General features: G+C 38.6%; 3 protein-coding genes across 19 annotated transcripts in view; 1 reads left to right on the top strand and 2 right to left on the bottom strand.

The window, feature by feature from the left end:
* Window positions 1-3,882: 3,882 nt before the first annotated feature.
* On the bottom strand, window positions 3,883-8,975 carry LOC105835440 (methionine-R-sulfoxide reductase B1). 3 transcript variants are annotated; one of them, XM_012678735.3, is made up of 3 exons: window positions 8,709-8,974; window positions 6,802-6,974; window positions 3,883-4,914 (listed from the first exon to the last, which is right to left on the bottom strand). In XM_012678735.3, exons 1-3 carry the CDS (start codon window positions 8,792-8,794, stop codon window positions 4,724-4,726), a joined length of 450 nt encoding a protein of 149 aa, XP_012534189.1. In that variant the 5' UTR covers window positions 8,795-8,974; the 3' UTR covers window positions 3,883-4,723. The 3 variants fall into 3 exon arrangements, with proteins under 3 accessions (XP_012534189.1, XP_012534190.1, XP_012534191.1); XM_012678736.3 differs by having other exon boundaries at window positions 3,883-4,878; window positions 8,709-8,969; XM_012678737.3 differs by lacking the exon at window positions 3,883-4,914 and adding an exon at window positions 4,974-6,676 and having other exon boundaries at window positions 8,709-8,975.
* Window positions 8,976-8,983: 8 nt separating this feature from the next.
* On the bottom strand, window positions 8,984-12,594 carry LOC118646655. Its single transcript, XM_036290093.1, has 2 exons — window positions 11,406-12,594; window positions 8,984-9,074 (listed from the first exon to the last, which is right to left on the bottom strand). Exon 1 carries the CDS (start codon window positions 12,561-12,563, stop codon window positions 11,718-11,720), a length of 846 nt encoding a protein of 281 aa, XP_036145986.1. The 5' UTR covers window positions 12,564-12,594; the 3' UTR covers window positions 8,984-9,074; window positions 11,406-11,717.
* Window positions 12,595-12,730: 136 nt separating this feature from the next.
* LOC105840742 (phosphatidylinositol-binding clathrin assembly protein LAP) overlaps window positions 12,731-24,936 on the top strand; it is a 31,284-nt gene continuing 19,078 nt past the window's right edge. For 10 of the 15 annotated variants that reach the window (XM_028189824.2, XM_012687772.3, XM_012687783.3 and 7 more), the window contains exon 1: window positions 12,768-12,897. In XM_028189824.2, the coding sequence (XP_028045625.1) occupies window positions 12,768-12,897 (130 nt within the window). Of the gene's footprint in view, window positions 12,898-24,936 lie in introns of all 15 variants that reach the window. The other 5 variants (XM_012687777.3, XM_012687775.3, XM_012687773.3 and 2 more) reach the window with 1 other exon arrangement.

Here is a 24,936-nt window from a genome sequence, read left to right as displayed (position 1 = left end):
TAGATAGATAGATAGATAGATAGAACTTATTCGATACTATGATCAGGTATCGAAGAAACAGTTGCATTTCTTAAAAAAAAAGAAATGCTCGTAACGTGTGAACACAAAGTTAAATCAGAAAGAGCTATGAGCGATCTGACGACAGAAGTCTTGTTTTCCTCGATAAAGTCCATAATTACAATTGGGCGTGATAGACACATTCAAAGTCTTAGTTTTATTTTCGAAAGAAATAGAAAAAAAGAGAAAGTTGAACGTGTAATGCTTTACCGTACGTTATTGTTGCCTGTGACGTTGCTCTTGCCGCAATTATTCAGATGGATTGTCATCGAGGAGACACAAGCGATTTGTCAGTTATTTTCTAAAAAATATAAAACTAGTATTACTAACTCTAAAAGAAGGAAGAAAATTCGAAAGATTGGAGTTAGCGAGAAAGCGCGTATTATTTATAGCGAGAACCTTATTAGGTAATACCACAAAGAAATGTGAACAAGTATACACATAGGACCTATTCTAATATATTATTATTGTTTAACGAGAGATCGTAGAGGGAGAAAAAGAGAAAGGAGAATCGGTCTTCGTGTCGGAGTTGTATTTTTCGACGGAAGTTGCGATGAAGCAGAGCAATATGTTTTCAGTGTGCTTTGTCTGATTAGTGCGATGATAAATATATAAGTGATAGCCTAATTTGTTTTTAAACGTTTTTTTTAAGAATCACGTTCCCTAATCACAGAAACAATTGATTTGTTGTTGATTCAGTTTTTTCTTGTATTATAAAGAAAAAGCTGTTTTAGCACATTTTTCGTTTACAAATGTCGCAATTTTTACATTGATATTTAATATAAAGAAAATTGGTTTGCGTATGCTCTTGCCGATTACGTAAGAAATGCATATCTCATTTGAGGCCGCTAATTTAGAGTTTTATGACGAAGAGATAAGTACTTTCCCTCATTTGTATCGTTAAAAAGAAGGGAGACAGAAAGACACGTTAAGACATTGACTTACTACCATGGTTTACTACTTAGTTGATAAGAACATCTTTCCAAGGACAATGCGCTTGTCTACATCTCACGTGTGTTCTTCGCTATAAGTCCAACGTATAACTGTCTTTAACGTGTCTTGCAAAAAAGGGGAAAAAGAATAGAAGATCAATGAAACTGTAAACGAGGTTCAGACGTAGGAGCATTTTGTGACACTATAAAGTGCCTGTCTTGTCGTTTAGAGACGTGAAGAAAAAAAAAAAAGAAAACTCGCGCTAGATTTCTTATGAACCACCGTATAACGATATGTAATATTTCGTTTTAGCACTGTGAGAAAGGAGGAAGACAAACAAATAATCGAACACGCATGTAATGGAGTTTAGTTGACTTTTTGTGGTAGGACGAATTGTGGTTCCGTATGTATGGTTGTATTTGCATCGAACATTAACGAGATACGTCTTTCCTAATTGTATTATACGTCATCCGAATGTCATCGTGTCATCGAAAAGTGAATATATCGGAAGTATTCAGTTATTTTAGGCGATAACATGACTTGTAGATTTTCGTATCTTGTTTTTTATTCTTTTCATTTTCGTACGTTGTATACATTATTCGACTACAGAATATTCACCGCGCGAAAATAAAATTTAAAAAAAAGAAGTGAAAAGATTGACGATTTCTCGATTAAATTAAAACGTAAAAAGAACGTAAAAAGCTAATATGAGTCAATTAGAATGTATTAATATTTTATTATAATGTATTCTGTCAATATATGGAATATATAAATATATAATATCTTTTATTAGCAAGACAACTTCAAATTAAAAAATTAGAATTTATCTAGTATTTATATAGTTAAGTCTTTTTAATCAGTAAAAATTTTTAAGCAGTTTACCTAGTCATCTTCGGTAACAAAGCAGTTACCGAATTGTTGAAAATTTGATTTTTATTATCCAAAAAAGTGATTTAATTATATATTTAATTATATATGCTGAGAATTGTTTCGATTCTCATTTGCATTATTATAATGAAAAATGTATTCTGTTTTAACATTTGCAAATTCGCTCGTATTAGTCTTTTTATCATGTAAAAATTCAGAATGTTAAAATTGTATTATGGAGTTATTTGCGAATAGCAGGAAAAAGATATGCGTCAAGACTGAGAGAAGAAACATCTGGATAAATATTCACGTTCTGTTACGGATAAATAATGATTTCGATATTATTCTTTTTCTCTTTTGAGAATCGTCACACGCTCTGTCGACTTCCAATTTTCGCGCGGTGGATGACTAACTCGGTCGGCGAAGATTTTTCGTTATATATATATATGTATAGGACTCATATATAAATTAATATTAACTCAAACCTTGTGAGAATATAAATATGATAGTTATAAATCGAAAAATTAACAATACAACTTATATTGCGTACGAAACAAGAAGAAGAAAAGAAGAAAACCCGTATATCATTTGATAACGAGAAATCGTACGATAAGACATATTTAATATTCGCGAGTTTTTATTGTTTTCTTCTCCTTTTTTTTCGTAGTATCATCTTTTGAAAGAAGCCTGATTAGATTTTTATAATATACTGACTGTATTTTATCGAGATAGGGAGAAGCAGTTCGTATCGACGTTCACAACTGAATTTAGGACTGGTATACCGAAGGAGTTTAATGCCACGTATCTTTAGAAAGAATCAGGGACTATGGCATAGAGTATACAAATTCAATTCGAGACTATTTCAGTATTCCGCGAATACGTATGTATTGCAAACGTTCTTGGTATTAATCTCCACTTCGGCGTGTCCATTTCTAAAATTGGTCGAATCGACAAGTTAAGAGACAAAAAAAATAACGTGCGCACGTCGTAGTATTAACGAAAGAAAAGTATGAGTGTGTAAAAAAAAAGATAACGGTGCGATCCAGGGTTAAAGTTGACGATCAGAAACACTTAAAAGACGCGGGGTCCTGCATTTTCACAAATATCTTGGAGCGATAGAGAGGAGTGCTTCGTCTTTTCGTTTTCGCGGCAGTGATTTTAACAGCAGTATAGCTATTGGCAGCTATTAATGTATATTCTTTTTTTAATTTGCGAGTCGGGATCGCGCGAGATGCAAAACTGCCTGCATGAGAAATTATCACCCGATCGACGCAGAACCCGGATTGAAGCGCGCGCATCTTAGCATGTAGACATGTTCGCTGATAACGGTAAACCGGACGACCCTTTTATCGTGTGAACAAAAGTACAAAAATTGTACCAGACATGCCTTATCGTAATAATAAGTGATCGCACCACGAAAGTACTCATTATTTTTGACATTGACAAACGCGAATCGCAAACGTATAGAAAACTTATGTAGAAGCTCTGAGGAAAAAAAGAAATAGGCGGGCGAATTTTTTAAAACGAAAAAATGCGGGCAACTTTGCATCCGCACATCTTGATGATCGTTCCAGGTTGCATTTAATTGTCCCGCTACGTGCGCGCTACGTGTATTTTTTTTATCATCATTTTTAGGTTCTTGATAGGTTCCTAATATGCGAATCATGTTAAATGTGTGTATGCATGTTTTTTTTTGCTGTAGCATTTTATGATGTTTTTGAAAATGCTTTGTGATCTCCGAGCGAAAGGAAGTAGGCCTATAGTAACAAAGTCGCTATTTTACTGCAGAGATTGAAAAAGAAAAAAAACTTCGATTTTGAGTCTTCCTTTGAGATGGAGGGAGACTCGTCTTTAACTTTTGTAATAAAAAAAAGAGTATTTATCGCTATCGGAAAAACCATTCGACGGAAATCTGGTCTCTCAGGAAGAATATGTAATACGTGAAATTTTTATGACAAAAATTTCAAGACGAGGGAATGCAAAAAAAACAAAGGAGTAATGAATTGTAAAAAATAACGCCTAGAATTTTGCGTATATATTGTATTATAACACCTTTCAGTTTGTTTTGAAACGTTACAATATAAGGAAACATTTTATAACAAATGTGTTCTCTTCTTCATATAAAACATCCTGTCCTGCTTGACGGTATCGCGAGGAATGAGAGAAATTATGACTATACCACATTTTATTTCTCATTTAATATATTAAGCTAGAATGTAGGTGGATGTATTTACATATTATGGCGTTTATTGAAAAAATAACATCTCTCGGTTATAGGTATTTCTATTATCTATCCAGTATCACGTTTTCACACACCGCGTGGCGTGTACATACGTCCCGCGTGAGCGCCATTCTTTGTCCTCCGATACGGATATGTACATTTGTAATATCGAAAGTAGACTGTGTATACAATGAGATTCAAGAGACCTGATAGCGACTTGTAGTCCGTTTCTCGTCGCAAGTGAAAAGTCGGTCGGAAATGCTCTATACTCACATGAATAGTATACATTTCTTAACTTGCGTACAGAAGCTTCAACGCGGAAAGGAGCATTTGCAAATATACTATGAAAATCGCATACAATTAAACGTTACAATCGATCGAATGTATAATAAAATGTTTGACATGAAAACGTTTGCCAATAGCACATCGTCAGAAGTGATAAAACATTAAATATTCTCTATATTAGTAACAAAACTTACTTTACAGTCCGTTTGGTATCTTGACAATCGTTATTACTTTCTACAACGCATAAATAAAACGTATTTTTAATATTTATATCGCGAGAGATAAATACAATTCCATTCGTGGGTCTCGTTATATAAATATTAAATAATAGAATGTAAAGCGCGCGTGAGAGGGCTGGTTTTACGTAGTGGACTTCTTCTCCTCCCCCGCCGGATGGAAGCTTATGGAGGCGGAATTGATGCAGAAGCGCTTCCTCGTAGGCTTCGGCCCGTCGTTGAACACGTGCCCCAGGTGCGCGTCGCACTTCGAGCAGGTCACCTCGGTCCGCACCATATCTGGGTTTGCGATCAGCAGTAGTAGATTGCCACCGACTAGTTGACGCCGTTTCGTAATTCGACGCGACGCGCGATTTTCAGTGGTGTTTTGTTTATTTTTCAGTGATGAGAGTGAAGAATGGTTCGGTGTTGGTAGTAGCCGGGGATTTTTGATCAAGGAGGGCGAGAGGAGAAAGAACAATAGAGTGTGATTAGACGCAGACCGACATCCTTTTTTTTCGCGAGACATACAGTTTTCAAGAGGCAACAGAAGCGATCTAAAAGAGATATTAAATCGAGGAGAGAATCGAGCTAAAGATAGATATCCGATCGTGAAAGAGGGGACATCTAACATTCACATGATACGAAAAGAAAATAACGATGAAAAAATGCGTACATATATGAAACGGTATTGTTTAATATACATATACATTTTTACGTCTGACTTTTGCCCTTTTGAATTAATCATCGCTTCCAATTCAATTGTATGCTTACTTAACAACATTGAAAATTATGCAATCACACGTATCGCATTCTAATATAATTTTTTATATTTTGTTGAATTAAATATTTTGATAAATACTTTATAAAGTCTATTCGTTTTTATCGGATATTCACTTATGAAAATATTTTGTAAGTTTGCATTTTTAGCTGTGAGTACAAAAACACACTTGCAAACGATTAAATATAATCTCAACTAGCACAATTATGACAATCTAAAAGCAAGAAAACTTTATTTGCATCGAAGATGTGCCTGTAAAAATGATATTTGTACGCATTAGATATTTGCAACTAGAGACAAAATATTATTTGATTATTACCAAACTGCAAAGATGTGTTACGATGAGAACTTTGTACTCATAAACAGCACTGAGCAGATATTTTTTTGTCTATCTTATTGGTCATGTTTTCAATATTTCATAATGTACGACTGGCGTATTAGTTTGATACAAAAGAGTGATGTAAGTCTAACACAATCACACTCTAAGCGAGTACATGCAGGTACTGGGGAGAACAGGAATGTCTAATGTAGAAAAAATTTATATGTACAAACGAATATAGAGTCTGTTTTTCTTATTAAGAAAAAAAATCTACTTTATACAAAACTTATGTACAAAAAAATTTCTACAATAAATAGAAGAGGCACAAGGAACAAGTGAATATGTAATTATAATCGTGACTTTTTCGCTTCATGGATAATTCATGGAATTCAATTTCATGGCAAATGATTTAATTTTATGAGAAACCGAAAGAGACTTCTACTTTGAACAGGTGCAGAAAGTGAAGAGTGAAATGTGACCAGGATAGGTTCAGCTGTTACGCAAGTGTAATAATTATGATACACGTTGCGATTATGATCTTGTTAATAGTAAGCAGGTACAACGTGTTGGAAACGGAGACTCGTTCACGAGATACAGTTATGTCTAACGATAATTAAGATAGAGATATGCGAATAGGAATCGAATCAGGTAAAATAAGAATTTGAATCTATAGTTTCGAATAAAAATCGACATTGGCTGTCTTATAAAATCATATTTAAAGTAACCTTATATCATATAAACAATATTATATTTCTTATATAGAAATCTTTTTATATTTATATAAAATTATTTAAAATTCAACGTGATTGTGTGTTAGTTAAAAATTACGTTTCAATAATTCGATTCGGGTAAAGTTTCGGTTCAATTCGATTTGATTTGATCGGCCTCGAAAAATCTTAATTGATTCGCACGTCTCTAAGTCCAAGATCTTCGAAAGGATTACTTCAAATAGATTTCAATGTACCCGCGCACTACGTTGTGCAACGTTTCAATGTTAACTGTAATAAGACAAATATGAGAAGGTGCGAACTGGAGATTGTGCCATTCTATGAACGCGAGCATAGTTACAAGAAATACGCTAATTACAAGAGAGCAAATCGAGAGCGACGGCGATTACGCTTACCGTGAGTGGTGTCTTTGGTAAGTTTGATGCGTCCCTGATCCAGAACCTCGTTGAACGCGGGCCAGCCGCATCCGCTGTCGTACTTGGTGTCCGAGGAGAACAATTCCTGATCGCACACGATGCAGGTGTACGTCCCCTTCTCGTAGAACTTGTTGTAGCAACCGGTAAACGGCCTGCCAAATAAAGAGAACGTACCGATGAGTCAGTCAGCGTGAAAGGGTGAATTGGCCTACTAGGGGCGAAAAGGGGATCGAGGGTGGACGCAAACCGTGACACATATAGCTTATTTTTAAAACGACCGCTGGCCGTGAGAGCTGACCGCTGTGCACGAACCCACAAAAACCCAACGCTCTTGGAAAAGTTATTTCGGTATTTCACGATCTAAGATTAAACGCGCGGGAACGTGACTTTGCGTTTCTTTTTAATCTCTAATTCACGATCAGCTGCGGTGAATTATGTCACGTTGGGATCTCGAGGCCTTGCTAGCAGAATTGCTGACTTGCATGTAATTTTAAAACAATTGCTACTTATTACTACATGTGATGTTATGCACTTTCTTAATATGTATATAAAGATAAGGTTGACAATTTTTTTGCTGATATATGTGCAGCAGTTTGTCATCGGTCACAAGCGAAATGGTTTTTTTTTTTAGTTCAAGATCTCAGATACAAGGTTATTGTGATTACACAGGAAGAACAAAATCAAACATTAATATCAAATATTATACAGCACCAATTAAAACTGGTATATTCTATTTAACAATCATTAATGATGTGTAACTATATTCTTGCTTACATATGAAACAATAATAATTTTGCTTATATATAATTCTTTAAAAAATATTAAATGTAAGATTTGATTTAATCTTAAATTTTAGGAAAATATATTTTTATTTCAATATTTATCTAAAGTACAATATGAATATCTTAATAATAATATCCTAATAATAAAATTCTTGGTTTGAAGATATTGTATCTTTTATCCAATATTTCTTCCTTAATTCTGCTAAAATCCTTAGAGATAATTTATTGATATTACGCTGTTAACTCTGGAATGCTATTCATATTTTTTTACATTAACACTTTCTAAAAACTCCATATAATTAAATAAATTTTTAACACGTTTTTAATGTTTCGATTGCAAGGCGTTAGAATAATTAAACTAATACCATTTTTAACTTTTAAGTAAAAGTTTGGGCTTTATAAAAAAAGGAGAATCTTATTAAATATGATTTTAAGTTTTCAAAATTTCAATAATAATAATTATTAAATTTGAATTGGCAATAGCCTTAATTTACAATAGCTCCGCGGGGTTAATTTCCACGCGCATGAAACTGTATAATGTCGAACGAAGATACATGTATCGGCAGGTATTATTTTTGCATATTTCAGTGAGCATGTTTTGGCGGCGTGACTCGTCGACACGGCGGATTGCGTAAATATGGAGCAGACGACGAAATAACATCCGTTTGTGTCATCATTATAATTAGCATAATTCGGTCGTGCCCGTTGTGTGTTATCGCTATTGCGCAACTCCGCGTATTGCGTTTGATCGCCTGTTATGGAATCAGCTGACGTCTCATGGAGGGCAAGACCGAGGACGACAACAGGAAGTAGGTTACGTTTGCACGAGCGGAAGTAGAGCACCGTCGTCGGGCAGGAAAATATCGTCGAGGGATACTCGTTTCTCGACGGCTTTTTGGCTTCTCGTAGAGAAAACGCGATAGAAATCTCCCTCGAGCGAACCTGAATCGAGATCCGGTGCGAACTCGCTCGAATTATCGTTCTGACGATCGCGAAGACAAACCGTCCGGACGTCACGAGAGTCGCGAGAGGACAACGTGGGGGCAAATACAGTTTCAGAGGGATCCCGGGTGTCGAGACGAGTTTTCGCGCGTGGTCTCTCACCTCTCCGTGCCCTTCTCCTGCGTCACGTGCCACTGCAGCGGTGTCAGCCGCTTCCGCGCTTCCTCCTTGTTGACCGCCGTCGTCATCCTCCTGATCGCGCCAAGCGTGTGCCGCAGAATCTTGATAAGCGGGGATTCACCGGAATTCCACGTGAGACCTCGGATACACGCACACAGCAGCGACGATCCTCTGCGCTTTGATCGGAACGTTCTGTCCTCTGCGGCTCGTCAAACGTACACAACCTCGCTTATCGGCCAATTTCGCCGCACTGAACCGGAGTGAACTGCGCTCCGAGACGCCGCGCACGACCTAATCCGATTGGCGCTCCAGTCGACGTTCCAGAGACCGATATAGATTTCGGATAAACTTGGCCGATATAAAGTATGTCAGTTAACTTCAAGGAGAACAAGCAAATGAAAGTGTCGTGCTTAATTACATCTCATGATTTAAAAATGATAGATTTGACCGATGTAATGTTAAAGTAACATTTGTTTTGATTTTTTGCTCTTTTTGAATTCAGTTATACGAATTAAAAATTATTACGGATTAATATTTAAATTATTTAAATGAATTGTCAGATCTTTTAAATTATATATGCTTGAATTATACTTGCATTATACTTTAAAGCTTTCGATCAATACGAATTACAATTTTATATGAAAACGTTGATTGATTTGTCTATGTTGATTAATTTTATAGGTTAAAAATAATGAATTAAAATTACCTGAATTTTTATTGTTATAGCTCTTTAATTAGACTTAAAAATTCTACGTTTAACTATAAAATATAAACAATTTAATAAGGAAACCAGTGATTTTTGTTAAAAAAATAAATCAAAATTGCGATCGGTAGATAACGACATGAAAGAAATTCAAACACGTATGTACATGTTATAAATATGCGATGGCAATGTAATTTTTGAAGAAAAGTCTTAAAGATAATTAAATTACATTTATTAAACATTACTGACGTATGAAAATAATGAGATGTTGTAAAAACTGTAATTTTATAAAACAAAATTTATGTCAAATTGCGATTATTTTCTTTCTAGCTTTGAAATTAATACTAGAATTTATGATGCTTAAAACATCGCATTCTTTCGCAGACTCAAAAAAGATCACTTATTTGATTCTTAATAAAATTTTTGTGATAAAATTTGAACGTGAATTTCAGTCTGACGAAATAAAAGAAGCATAAAAGAAGAATTCTCCGTTCCGTGAACTAACGTCCTCTTCTAACGACCGAAGGCAAACGTACGATGCCGCGCTTTACAAATGAATACGACCTCTGCTACAATCTCACATGGCTCGCGCATTTGCTAGCACGATGGCACTCTCAGAGTCGACAGAACGTCCGACCGGCGCTGGAGTGGCGTACGTGACTGCTGGCAGGCAGACTCGGCGGTACTCGGCGCTAGTCGGCGCCACTCGGCGTTGCTAGACGGTTGACTCGCCGCGCCTGCGCCGCTGCCGCCATGTTGCTCCGTTGCTCCGCGCTCCAGTCCAGTCATGTACGCCACTCCAGCGCCGGTCGGACGCTCTGTCGACTCCGTGCGTATTTCGGGTTCAGAATTGAATTGTGCGGTATTATGCAGGTACGGTGTTGTGGTGAGAAAGTGCCGTCGTGCTGCTAGCAAACGATACGCGAGCCGTGAGATCGAAAGCGCGGCGTCGTGCGTTTGCCTTCGATCTCGAGTAAGTGTTCGCGTGTGTGTTCGAGCCAAGTGTTTGCTCGAAGAGGATACCCAGCGAGAAACGATAATGAATTCGACATCAATTCGACGTCGAATCGACATCGAAATGATGATTTCGATGTCGAATCAATGTCGATTCGATGTACTATTTTTCACTGGGTACGTTCCGTAGAATATCGCGAGTGCTAATTGTGAAGTGCTACTAATCGTCGTGCGAGTATACAAAATTTTCGAAACGAATTTATCTCCGTTTATTGTGTCTCGGCGTGTAGTTTTCATTCGAACGGATTTCCTCGGCCTGCGTTTCCGCGAAGTTACGTGACGTCACGCCACTTTCGTGCCATGTTGATTTCACCGCCAATCAGACGAGCCGTCCTTTTCACGTATTTTTTCAAATGTAACGGTCGCGCCAAGTAAAATTCTCGCGCGCGGTTTACGTGTTTTACTCGTGTGTGATATATTATTCGTAATATCGGGAGTGCCGAATAAAGTATCGGACGATCGTTATTAATGTGTGGTTCGAGAATGGCAGGATGATGTCAGCAGAAAGCGGCATCCATGGAGCGACTCGGTAAATATATTATCTTTTCAAGTGATACATTTCTTTACCTGCTTTTGTGTTTGAGGTTAAGAATAATCATTTATCACATTTTCAGAATCAAAAGCGGAAAAGGAATGTAGCAGTAGCAGCAGCAGCATCAGCAGCAGGAGCAGCGACAGCAATCGGTGAGTAAATGTTTATCAAATCAATTAGTTGAATTTATATCATGCATGTGTGGTATTGCACATTTTTAGAACACGATTATGCACATTTGCATAAAACATTTAAAATATGAATGCATATAATTGTAAAATTTACGGGTAAAGCATGAAATAGAATCAAACAAACGTGGACATAGCATAGAAGAGACCAAAAAAATCATGCACATTACCTACGGGATTCATAGATATTTGACTACGTAGTTCACACATTTGTATAAACATAGAGGCGCTGATGGAAATACCTAAAACGACGCGATGACCTCTTTCAATTTCCTCACTGATCATATATACATAAAGACATTTCAAAGCCTTTCTACATTTCTTTATCGTCCCAAAACTTTTCGAAGAATCATATCAAATACGTCTCGTACTCATAAAAAATAACTGTGAACAATGGAAGAAACTATAACATATTCCGCTCGTGAACTTTTAGAGAATAGCAACTCGCACACGTTGGTAGCCGTGCTCGCGACGACCGCCAACTTCACGACGTATTTTCAATCGATGCTCTCTCGCGACCATAGCTCATAGGAAACGCGTCATTCCGACGTACATCATAAGTCACTCAAAAATTTAATTCCGTAACCGAAATATCCCTCCGGTAACGAAAGAAATATTCGCGTCGCCGAACGATCGAGAGTCGTTGTCGATTCGAGCCGCGATCTCGCCGTCGTTTTCGTTTCAATCTCGTCTTCGAAATCTCGGTTAGCCGTGAGTAGTGATGACGTCACGAGCGGCAGCCGAGTGTCGGCGGTGGGCGCACGGGATTGGCCGGCCGGCGGCGGCGCCGGCGCGTTGCGACGCACCGCCGCGGCTCGGCACGGTCGTCCGCCATCTTGGCAGACAGAAGGAGCCCGCTGTCGCCGTCGGCCGTCGACGTACACGCCGTCCAGCTGTGCCGTTGAAGCTGAGCGCGAGCTGCCTTGGCTCCGCAGCTGGTGTAACGCGGAGAGATCGCGGCGGGTTAACGTTCGCGCTGAGCGACGCGAACGCAGGAACCGGCTCGTGGAGGAGGCGGCGGACGAGGAGAGGCGGAGGTGGTTAAAGGTGGTGGTGGAGGAGGAGGAGGAGGACGAGAGTGAGAGGTGGAGAGGTGCCGGAGGCACCGGAAAAGCAGCGCGGCGCGGCCAAGTATAATATCGGGGTGAGAGCGGGACGTCGCGGACGTCTCGCGCGGCCTCAGCGCCTGGTCTCGCTGGCTGTCGTCGTGCTCGGCTCGTGTCGTGACCGTGATCGTGATCCGTGCCCCCGTGGTGCCCGTGCGCGGTGAAGTTAGCCACCGAAGTGTCGAAACCCCTTCCCCTCTCTCCGCGCGCGTAGTCTCGTTCCAGTCCGTCCGTCCGCGCCGCGTCAAGGACGACCAACTTCACTCGTTTCTCGTCGGGATTCCTCCTCCTCATCGTCGTCGTCCTTGTCCCCGTTTTCGTCCCCGGTTCTCGTCGTCGGTCGCGCGTGACCCCCGAGACCGTCGTTCGGGGTGGTACGAGGGGGAGTTGGAAGGATCAGCCTGTGTTCGGCCGCGACGAAGGGTCGCCGAGGGAGGAGGATATTGTCGATCGCTAATTGCCGCTGACTGACTGCCCACCAGTGACAGCGGGGACAGTATGGCGGGACAGACGATCAACGACAGGCTGCTGGCCGCGAGGCACAGTATCGCCGGCCAGGGCCTCGCCAAGTCCGTCTGCAAGGCCACCACGGAGGAGATGATCGGCCCCAAGAAGAAGCATCTCGACTGTAAGTAATCGAGGAAAGCGAAAGTCCGCCCCGTGGCGCGCGCGCGCTCGCCGGTTCTCTTCGCGTGTTCCCTTCGTCAACACCGTAACGTCATTCTCCTTCCTCTCTCGAGGAGGCTTTAAGTTTTCCACTTCGGGGGCGAGATCGAGAGGAGAATACTTGCATATAGAAACTTGTCCGGCGTAACGAACGAGAGGCGTTTCTCGCCTGCTCCGGGCTTTCTCAGCGCGCGACTCCGTTCCGCCGCTGGTTTCGCGCGTATACCGAAGGTAGAGAGACGGCGAGAGCAGTCGCTCACCTCTCCTCCACCTCGAGGAGAAGGAAGGCGAGCGAGTAGAGTGACTCCCGCTGTTTCCCCACTGGCTCTCGCGACACGGTTGAAGGGAAACCGACGACCCCGCTCGATTCCCCTCTGACACTACGGACACGTCGAGACGTGGCGGGCGGAATTGGAGCGATCGAGATCGATCGAACCCGAAAAGCGCTCGGAGAGGACTCCTCCCCCCCTCTCCTTCCCGCGCGCTACCCGAGTGGACAATGGAGATGCTTCTGGAGGGTATAACAACGTCGCGCGTGTCCCGAGAGGGAAATTGAATCCGTCCTTCTCTCGTCCAGCAGCTGTATCTTTCACGCTGGCTGGCGCTGCCCGAGAGTCTCAAAGACGACGGAGGACGTGGAGCGCGCGCGTTCGGACGTGTCGATCGTGGCGCGAGGGGTGGCGCGACGGGGGAGGAGTATCGCGCGTAGGAAGGTTAGGGAGCAGCGGCGCTTGTAGAGAAAAGGGACGGTCCTTCATGCATCCACGCATGTTCGATCTCTGGAGGTCGGCCGACCCCCGTGCGATCATTAACATGCTATTTTCGATACTCGGAAGGAGGCTCCGGGATGTTAATTGCGCGTTACGGAAAAGTGCTAATTATAATTACGTGTATGAAAGGGAAATATTGATATCGCGCTCGCGCACGTTGCGTGCGCCAGGGCGCTCACGCGAAACGAACGTTCCTCTCGTCTCCCCTCGACAATTTTCCCTCATTGTTATTACTTCTTTTTTTTTTTTTAAAGCAAACGGAACCAAATATGAATTGTCTCCTTTGAAAAATAAATAGAAATATATTCATAGAGAGAAGTTTCTCTTGGAATTCACTCTTAAAATCACAATGTAACGGACATCGAAGAATTCACCTGTGATTTTAGTGAAATTTGGCGGAAGTTTGCTTAGTAAAAAGTTTAATAAATCTATTGAAGTATTAAAAAGAAATTTAACTAGATATTAACAGATCTAATGGTAATTTTTATTGGACTATTGAAATATCTATGTAGGACTCAAGTTAGCTGCTAGAATATCAAAACATTTCGCAGCATTGCTCGTTATATTTGATTTATTTCAATGGTCAAAATTAATTTAATAGTGTACGATTTTGATTTAAATTCTAAGATATTGCACGGTAGATCCTTCTAGATAATTTAAACCAAACTAAATACAGCCTCCGGCTGGCCAATAATTTCCTACGATAATCGTTTAGGAGGGGTTTCTCCGTGTTAAATAAAATTGTTGGAAAAGTGCAGAAAGTCCGGTGGAGGAGAGACGCCGATTTATTTAGCCGTCCTGTTCTCGTTCAGATATTTGCGATAGGCGAGTGAATTCAGTTTTTCGGATCTGAACATGTAAAAGAAAGGTAAATTCCACGGCCATCGCTGAGCAAAGATCACATGCAAATGTCACTCTCACATAATCTGAGAACGATGCCCGCTATCGAGCCGGTTCATGCCCGCGGTTGCGAAAGCGGCTCTCGACTCGCGTATATCTTGTTTCGAGATAATCTTTGTATTGTGTCTGTGTCTTGTGATTAAGTTCAGACTTTTGGCAAAGGAGGAAAAAAAAATTAATACTCTCGAGACCGCGTCTTTTCCGCATTTTATCTGCGGAGCAACGATAGCGGAGCAACGGTCCTCGAAATGTCTTTTTTTTTTCGTGTACAAAGCAAAAATACGATAGCGTCTTCCCCGCTCGAGTCACTCGAGCGCAATTTGCACAATTATCGCCACACTGTTGAACCAAGTGGGCGAACAAAATTGAGATGATGAAATCTTCACTCCTCTTCTCTTTTCTCAATGGTTGACTTTTTTATTTGAATCATGATTGGGTACGTTGTTCGAAATTGTTCGAGAGGATGATCGATCAATAAAAATCCGCTCGAGGGGATGGGAACGGTGCCCTTCAACGGTACCTTGAACTTCACATCGAAATTAATCCCACTCAGTCAGATTAGGGTGGTTAAATTAATTAAACCGAGGGCGCTTACGTTACTATTTAGGTCTGCGTGTTAATAGCGTGTAAATAAAAAAGACGATAAAACGTAAAGGGGAGGAAACGTGATAAAATTCTCATAACAATCGTTCTCTTTGTTTTTTTTTACTTATCATGTAATAGTGTTTATCATTTCTTTGGTTGCTCTTTCGCTTGTCCTCAAATTATTGCAATTTATTTAATTAATTCTTAATTAACTTGAACTTTATATAGACTCGATTAATTCTATAAATTCTTATCTTTATCGTCTTTTAAGTAATCATTAATAAATTAATCAATTATTAATTAATCAATTATTGTAACTGTTAAACTATGTTACTAATTGTTTCTTTCAAAATTATTAATAAATTATTTTAATTTGTTCATTATTTCAAAGAAATTCTGAATGCTAAATCACGGATTGAGTGAAAAGTGTTTGACATTTGTAACTATAATTGCACGGTAAAATAATTATGACTAGGAGCGTCAATCTCATAATTATTACTGCTATAAAATTAACAATAATAATCCTGAGTTTATAGCGTCGCTAACTATGGAAACCTGTGCTATAAATTATGATATTTTAAACATCAATATAAAATATCAAGAGACACGGATGGTAAAAATACACACTGAAAAAAAATGTAATATATTCAATAAGATATGTTATTGCGGGCTGCCAATTAAAAAAATACTCAATACAATAATATATGCTATTGCAGTATCAACATTGTACTTGCATTAATAGCAAATATTATTGTATTGAGTATTTTATGTAGTTGGCAGCCCGCAATCACATATGTTATTGGCTGTATTACATTTTTTTTCTGTGCAGTAGACATTTTTTATAGTGAATGTAATTATTTTTTAAATATATCCACTTTACTCTTCGCGCGCGATAACAACTAACAGCTACAACCTGCATCATTAAAACAACTATAAACATAAAAAAATGTTACAGTTAAATTACAGTAATTGCAATCATTTTTTTGTCTCTCTCTTTCTCTTTCTCTTTCTCTCAGCGTGACGTTAATTGAGCCCGTATGAATCGTCGTTAGCCAAACGCACGTGGAATTCACGCACAACTCCGGGCACATACTTATTAACTGTGTAAACGTACGTATCTCGTGTACACATCTCGTAAAGTGCCGTGTTTGGGATTAACGGGGTAGAGGGGAATCTCGGGATCTTCGCGTTTCCTCATCCTTCCCCGGCGAACGGAGAAAATGCCCCAAGGTGACGAATCTCTCTCGCGCCAGTCGGCGGCGGTGACCGTTGGTCGCGCCGACCGTTTGACGATTACACATATCGCTGGTAATTTCCTTCCGCCGTTGTGACGGATGACAGCGAACTTTGATAGTCGCCGCGGGGCTTCTATCGTCCCTCCTCCTACGGATCCGACTGATCCCCGGCGTGCGTAACTCAATGAATCCCATTCCGCATTCAGCAGAATCGATCGTCGTCTATTTCAGCCGTCCACGCTCTGTCGGGACACCTCCCTCCGTTCACGTGGAAAATGCGGCCCCCGCCGGAATAATTATTTAACAATGACGTCATTGTGCTCGATGTCGAGACGCCACCGCGTTCCTAGAATGAACATCCGCGCGCGCGCGCGGAAACTGAATGAAAAACCGATAAAATCTTGTTCGATGGATTTGCTTTTACGTAAGAACGGGGAGTAATTCCAGATACCTGAGAGGGCTAATGGCCAGCTCCTTCCTTGCGTTGCGAGATTTGCAATTTACATATGTCTGCGATTAAAATAAACGCGTGATGTAATCTTTCGATGACCCGTCAGTAAATCCCCCTTTGCTCCTGCGGATTGATGATGGCACACGTATAGTTATGTGACTCACGAGAATGTAATAATCGCGGTGGATAGATAATAACAAGCTAATAAAAGATCAGACAAATTACATGTAATTATATCTTAGATGAGATTTTTAATTTTTAAATTCAGATAAAAGACAAAATTCTACATAGATGTAGATAATTTTAAGGTAACATTGCTGTTGAACGAAACAATTTAGAACATTAAATATATATATCATATTTTTATTTAGAAATCTTTACTTTTAAGAAACAAGAATTCTTCTAATTTAATCTCAGACAAGAATTTTTTCTTTTAATTTGAATCAATACGCAAATTAAAGTTCCAAGTTAAAAAATATAGAAGGAACACATAACTCACATTATAATATGACTGACAAAGTTTCTTGTAAAAGTTTTCGAAGTTACAGTTTAGAGGCAATTTTTATATTGCACTTGCTGATCTGTGCGATCTTCAAAAAGTTCTCCTGTCAGGATAAATGGTACCTTGCGACAATATTTTATTCTCGTTATTTCACACCGAGATAATTTAAGAAAGAATACATAGCACTTCTTTTTTTATCCAAGATGAAGATGGAGATAATACACATTTTAAAAATATAATAAAATTATTTCTTTATCTACAGTTAGAAATCTACGTATAGTATATTAATAATATTAGAAACAATGTAACACAATCTAATATACTATCAAAACACTATCGGAACTACAATTTGGCATTCGAAGCGACGAAATTAAAATCTTTATAAAAATATGATTCGTATATATAAATCATTACTCGATGTTTTTAGACTAAAAAAAAAAGATAAAAGTGTTTCTATCTCTCTCTTCCGGTGATATAAAACAATATGTAACGTCCCTTTTCGTTTTGATGTCTCGTGTCTCATCCTTTCGCAATCTCGTATGTCAGGCATTTGTCACCTTTCTTACACGTTTTTTCTAAACACGAATTTTTTAAATAAGACCGTCGATATATACTACGTCTTGGCGTCTTGACGTCTCAATGACGGAAGTAGAGGGAGTATATTCCGCGAATAGAACGCGCACCTTTATTCCGACTTGATAAGTCGTGAAACCCTACGGACCCCCGGAGCTCCATTTAATTATCGATCTTGCTGACGCGTTAGTTGCACGGAATGCTTTTATGGATTTACGGGGTGTGCCAAAAAGGTATAGTTCCGATTCGTCGCTATGGAAAAGTCGTCGCGCCGGATATTCCGCGCTGCTCGTGATGTGCGCGCGCTCGTTACGTGCGAAATAGATTTTTTTTTTTTTTTCAGGGAGAGATTTCAGATTATTATCACGCTTTCTTTCCTTCTTACGTATACGTTCCACGCGACGGCGGCGTAACGATAACTGGGCGTTTATTGCAATTTATGAATCTGCCCCGATTTAAACGAACACGCTCTAGAAGCCGTCTTTAACGCCGAGCGTGATTATCGGCTGCCTCTTCTGCCCCTTCGTCACGTTAACGTTTTCAGATTGTATATTCGCGGGTAGAATAATATTTACTGTTTCCATCGGGTCCTTGCGATTTGCCAGGATGGAATCCTCATCGATTCAAGTTAAATCCGTTGTTGTGCGATGGGCGTGCGTGGCGAAACTTAAGTCACATCGTGACTCGAGAATGTAAAGACGAATGCAAGATCTCGCGGTATATAATTCCTCTGAAATGCTTTTTATTATCTCGGAGTAGTACTCGTAATTTTACGATAATGATAAGTTCTATATAGAATAATTTATTTACTTCAACTTGTTTGCCGATAAAAAAAACTCGCGTCACAGTATCTTGACACGTATAATACAGCCATTCATCTTTCATAATTATTATTTGTTGTAATTATTTGTGCGAGCTAAAGAGATAAAATGTAACACATGTATTGAACAATTTTTCTTTCATTATATCTCTATTTGTTTATCCTCGCTTTTTATTTACGTATTTATTATTTTTGCACAAAACTCCGTAACATTTTACTTATTCTCTATGCAATAATAAGTTTTATAAAATGATGCATATGCTTCTTTATCATTATTATTATCGGCCGCAATAATTTATGAATTTAGTGAATGTATTGAATTTTTCTTTTGTACAAATTGTAGATTTATCGCAAAGTCACGTCAAAATTCGTCGAGGTGCCGATAATCTTAATTCGATAAAAAATGTGAAAGATAACACACACGATGTACTATAGCACCGCGCACCTTGCGATTGCATAAGTATACTTTTATTGTAATACATAGTACAATCACCGGTGACACGACACCGCTATTTTTTTCTTCTACCGCGTCTAGAAATTATCGTGTCGCGAACGACGACGACGACGACGACGATGACGACGACTATTACGCTGGGAATTTTCTCGCGAGTTTTCTCCTCGCGTCGCCGAGTCGCATTGAGCAATCCCTCCCGTTTGTAACGTATTCGAGGATCCGCGTAATGAATCTTTATAGCGGGAGCACAATTAGCGACACGGAGAGCACAATCAGATGGTCGAGGAATTAATCAAGAGCCCCGGAGAGACTCCTCTCGGAAGAAAAGACTCCCGTGCCGCTGATTCCAGCCGGAGACCGACAGACACACAAAGCCGCTCGATCAATAATCTTACGGAACGAGGACATCTGTGTGGTCCCGCGAACCGAAAATTGTCGTTCAATGAGCCTGCTTACGCCACGCGGAGTTTTCCGTCTGCAAGAATGAATCGATGCGCAGTTGCAATACTTGTTTTCGACGATTTCGTTGCAAATGTACGAGGGGACGGTTTCTCGCGACGATAGAATCGTCACGTTACATCATTGGACCCATCGAGCTTTATTCGCGCGTATTGTTGCAGCGTATCGGTTTTTCCACCCTAACGTTGCTCCGTTGACGAGGAACGACGTAAGAACGAGCCGATATTTATGGCGTATATTATAGCGGCACGCCTTTTGATGAAGGCGCGAGATGACGCAGAGCTGCGTAATGGAACGCGATTTTTATGTAAGCGGATTTCGGCATCGCATATATACGGTGTATATCCTTAGAAAATCTTTCTCTCTCATACGTAAACATTTTTGCTGTAACGGCGCGCCGGGAAATTCGTAACGACGCGATTTTCTACACCGCGACACACATCCGGCCGACTAATTAAAAGCATCGCGTCGCGGCCCGTTGTCACTAATGACCATCATTGTTTCGAGAGTGTTGTTTACTCTGATCCCGATTGTCTCTCTTTCACCGCGAATCGAACACGTGTGACTTGAGTCGGGAAGAGCCAATATGTCATTACGAGACGCGAAGACCAGATGAGAGACGTGCATCGTACGCTAAACTGTATAATTGCACGCCATAACGAACTAACCGCAGGACGACTTGAATGTGGAACGACAAATGCTACTCCGCAGCTCGCGCTAAGGACAGGTGTGCTAAATCCGCGTGTTGCAGTCCGCGGATAGTTTCGTGATGAATCATAACGCGAAATGCATAAATGTAGGTTATTCCCGCGAGTCGAGAATTCAAGATTGTCGATCCCTTTTACTTTCAGGAGAATTATTAAACAAGTCCCCACCTTCTTTCCTCTTCTTTTTTCACACAGCAGTTTTTCTCTTTCTTGAAAATCTAGCTTTCGGAGCTTTGTGGTTTGAACTAGAGAGTTCGACATTTCAACTTGCTAATTTAATTATATAATTTCTATTATACGATTTAATTAGAAAGAATTTCCTGAAGAATTTTCTACAAAAACCAAATAAGTATCAAAATTTTAAATTTTTGAGAAACAAAAAGCTTTTCACCTTTAAACAGTTTATTGTATGATTATGGTAATTTTTCTACGAATATATAATAGGTACAAAGTTGAGTAGAGTTTGATTAATTTGAAGACTTGTTTAAAAGAAAAAAATAAGAAAACCTCTATAATTATTTTTGCGGAAATTTTATATTTATTACCTATTTTATCTTAATTTTTTTACATTCATCTTTTTATAATATTAATAATGATAAAGGTGAAGGAGGAAAATATTATTTAGAATTTAAAGCAATAATTTGTTTACTTTCTGTTTAAAAACTTTTATAAAATTGCTTTCAGTGAAAACATTCTTTTATATTTTTCTTTGTGTAAATATAATAATTTTCCTTCGGATAATAAATTTATTAAAAAAAGAAAAATCTCTCTAAACTTGTTTGACTCTTGCGAAAAATGTATTATCTATTTAAATTATATTTCCGATTTTTTGTTCGATTCTTGTCAAACATTGTTCACGACGTGACAATGTTAATAGAAAATGATTTGGCGTCATAATTCAGATTTTTCTAAAAATAGACTTGTTTAGTTTCTGTCGGAAACTCTTTAATTATAAAAGATTCCGCGACGTTGAGACGTAGAAATTCTCCAAGTCTGCCTTGGATGTTTGCGTAACTTAAACTTACTTCTCTTACTTTTGAGATAAATATAAGATTACCCATTTGTCTTTCTATTGCTTTCACAGCGGTACGATGACACTGGCTGTTCCTTTAAAGTCATTCACGTATTTCAAGTATCGTGATTTTATCTCAAAGAGCTTTTTTCTTTTGCTCTATTCTCGCACACTTTATTCATTCCGTCGTTCTTTTCTCCAGTGAGGAGTGTCAGCACGAGGGGTGATAAGACGATAGTCATCATTACGAAACGTTACGTAAAAATAATCCTCTCTCTCTTCTCCTTTTTCTCTCTCAGGTCGGGTAAAAAGAGGCCTTTAGAGTCATTCGCACCTCTTTCAAGGCCGACGTTTCTTACGGCTGTGACGGCCTCGATGCGTTCAATTGATGGAACTATCGCGCCGTCATAGTTGTGAATATAGACGTGCGTTTTAACGATTAGCGAAAACGGATCTTCAACGTCATTCACGACCCCCACGGTCAACGTTCTCTCCGCTGGACAGCGTGTCAGAGCGCTTTGGAGAGATCAATCGAGACTATTGCATTATTATATCCGAAACGTGTCACGTAAAACTATAGCTGTATAATGTTACGTAAGAAAGAGTGGACATACAATGTCGGCTCGTTTGACGAATCAATCTTAATTAGCTCCTGATAGTTCACTGCCTTTCCCTTCTCATTTTTTAGTTTGTGTAACGTTACGTAACTTATAGTATCATATAATTTTTACATCGTGACGGAAGAAAAGTTGATATCTAACCATCACTTAATGACATATATTAGTGAAGAAACTTTCCGAGAATTTCTAATTTTAAATATGAAAAAAGATTGTAATTGCCTTCTACTCGGTATTTTTGCATCTGTTTTTCAACATTAGGTGTGCACAGAATGTCATTTTATTTATTTTTTTAGAGAAGAAGAACGTAATTGGGCTAAATTACAAAATAAGTGACGGGAGTCACAGAGTCTCCACAGTGGAGGATTACAATTCTAAGTGAAAAGAATGTCAACTGTCAAAAAGTAGCTCAAGTTGAAAAGTACGCACGTTTGAAAAAGATATAATTAGTATGCAAAAGACAGAGACAAAGTAAGGAAAAAGAAAATATATGCAACAGATCATAATTTACTTCGAGATTATTATTGTGTATGTTTGATATTTAGCCTCATTTTTATTTCAAGTCTCTTATTATCTCTTAACCCTTTCAACTTGACATTGCGATATTTTTTGCTATTTTTTTCTTCTAGTAAATAACGATTATCTTTAACAAAGGATATTATTTTGATAATTATCTTAAGACATACTCATCACAAATTTTAGAAAAATTTTTAATATTATATAGAGTAGAAAGGTCACAATAAACTTATGATGTATAATATAAACTATGAAAAATTTTTGAAATAAGTGGTATTTAAGTACATATATTTTCGTGTCTGTCTACAGAAATATATTTTAAGTAAATGATAAGTGTATTTTAAAACTACTATCAAGAAAATGTTCTTTGTAAAGATAACCGTTACTTGAAAGAAATAAAATAAAAAATTAATAATCGCTTTATTTAACTCGAGAATATTTCTCTCTCTCTCTTTCTCTCTCTGTGTGCGCCTGGTTTTAAAATAATATTCTTAATTATATCAAGCCGATTAACAGACGTCTTCGATATACAATTCAAGTCGTTCAGCATTATCAATTGATTTGTTAGGAATAATTGATACTTGCGGTAAACAAGAATTCGATATTGACTCGAGGATCATCGAGCTGTCACGGTCAATGTTCTCCCTCGGTTGCACACCGTGTATCAATTGATAGAACCTCTGGTGTGCATTAATGCACACGAAAGGTCAATCGATAGCGCCTCTATTTTTCGCTCGGAAAAACAACGGCGCGCCTTTTACGCAAGATGATTTGGCGAATACTTTTCTCGGTATATACGCGGCAATATGAGAAAATTCCTTGATAGCGCGAGCAGTGACCGCGATTCTACGATTTCTCTCTTCCAATACGAATCGCTCTGAGTGTATACAGATTGTTAAAAATAATTTTTCGACGTGCAAAGAATCCAGGGCATTTCCCACGTTAATAGCGATTTCTTCTTGTCACGCGGAGTAAAATTTCGAAAAGTATTCGAACCGAAACCAACATCACCGATCACTCGGTTATCGGTTTTCGCGTGAACGTCAATTATCTCGATATGAGGTGACAGATTTTGGATTCTGTTTGTCCTAAAATAACATATAATCGAAAGTGGGACGAGTTTGAAAAATCAATCGAGTCAATTTCGCGCATATTATATATAAAGATCGTTCTGTTTCGTAAGCTCGAGGAAAAACTCGTCACTTGCATTATTGACCGACATATTGACCGTATGAATGCAGAGATTGTCCGAGATGAATATATATATAAACACACACACAGAAAAAAAAATATAGCCAATAATATATGTAATTGCGGGCTGCCTTACATAAAATACTCAGTACAATAATATTTACTGTTAATGCAAGTACAATATTGATACTGCAATAGCATATATTATTGTATTGAGTATATCTGTAGTTGGCAGCCCGCAACTACATATTTATTGGATATATTACTTTTTTTTTTCAGTGTATATCAATCGCGTCGCGCACGTAATGCACGCGAGTTCGCAGCCGTCGTTTCGCAATTTACGATCGTCCATCGAATTGAATTTGCAATCGATTGCCTTTATTGTACGCTCCACTTACTTGAAAATAAAATTTGTTTGCACGTGCCTCACGCGCTATCGTCGCATTTGCATAAAATGCCGGATTGCCTTCTATTTTTGTCGCTGTCTTCGACATTAGGTGCAATCGCATGTACTCTGCGAATTTTGAGTCAGCGGTGCATCTCTTTTTTTCGTTCCTTCTCTTCTCCATCGCTTCTTCCCTCCACCGACCGGAAATGACCGGACAAATTAGACGATTTCGACCGAAAATTCCGCAGCGGGCGATGGAAATAAAACGTTGCGGAAACTAAACGGGACTCAATCTTGGAATTTCAGGAATTCCTTCATAAGCACTTCGGATCTATTATGTTGCGTTATAATATGGTAATTTTCCTTCAAACTTAATGCATATTTTTTTATTCACCACTCTCTCAAAGAATAACTAGAATATTATGTCAAAGTTTTTTTTTAGCGAAAACTAAACATGATTAAAATTTGTTACAGATAAAACTGAAATATGTAGGACAAATTGTAAGAATATAAGATCAGTTTAAAATGTACTGAGAAAGAGAAAAGTATTTGGTACCTATCATTATAATTGCACGATGAAATTATTATTGCTAAAAGCTCCATTATTACAGTCATTACTATAAGGTAAATGAACGGCGACATACTATATTTAAATTTTAATTATTGGAAGTATTTAGTATCAAAGTAATATATAATTATTAAATATAATTATAATTATTATCTTACCACGCCATTATAGTAGTAAAACATTTTTCTCAGTGTACAATAAAATAATAAATGAAATCTGTTATTATTACGACAGAATTTTCGAACAATAGATT

Source organism: Monomorium pharaonis, chromosome 7 (assembly GCF_013373865.1).
Source record: "Monomorium pharaonis isolate MP-MQ-018 chromosome 7, ASM1337386v2, whole genome shotgun sequence".
NCBI classification, from domain to species: Eukaryota; Metazoa; Arthropoda; class Insecta; order Hymenoptera; family Formicidae; genus Monomorium; species Monomorium pharaonis.
The sequence above is the reverse complement of the archived record's forward strand: the minus strand, read 5'-3'. Positions and strand labels throughout refer to the sequence as shown.

What these genes read in the sequence shown, in the direction of transcription:
- LOC105835440 (XM_012678735.3), bottom strand. Translation starts at nt 8,794, where the DNA reads ATGACGACGGCGGTCAACAAGGAGGAAGCGCGGAAGCGGCTGACACCG. An exon ending in CAGGAGAAGGGCACGGAGAG is followed by an intron (nt 6,975 to 8,708) that starts GTGAGAGACCAC and finishes TTTATTTGGCAG; the next exon opens with GCCGTTTACCGGTTGCTACA. An exon ending in TACCAAAGACACCACTCACG is followed by an intron (nt 4,915 to 6,801) that starts GTAAGCGTAATC and finishes GGCGTCAACTAG; the next exon opens with TCGGTGGCAATCTACTACTG.
- LOC118646655 (XM_036290093.1), bottom strand. Translation starts at nt 12,563, where the DNA reads ATGAGGAGGAGGAATCCCGACGAGAAACGAGTGAAGTTGGTCGTCCTT.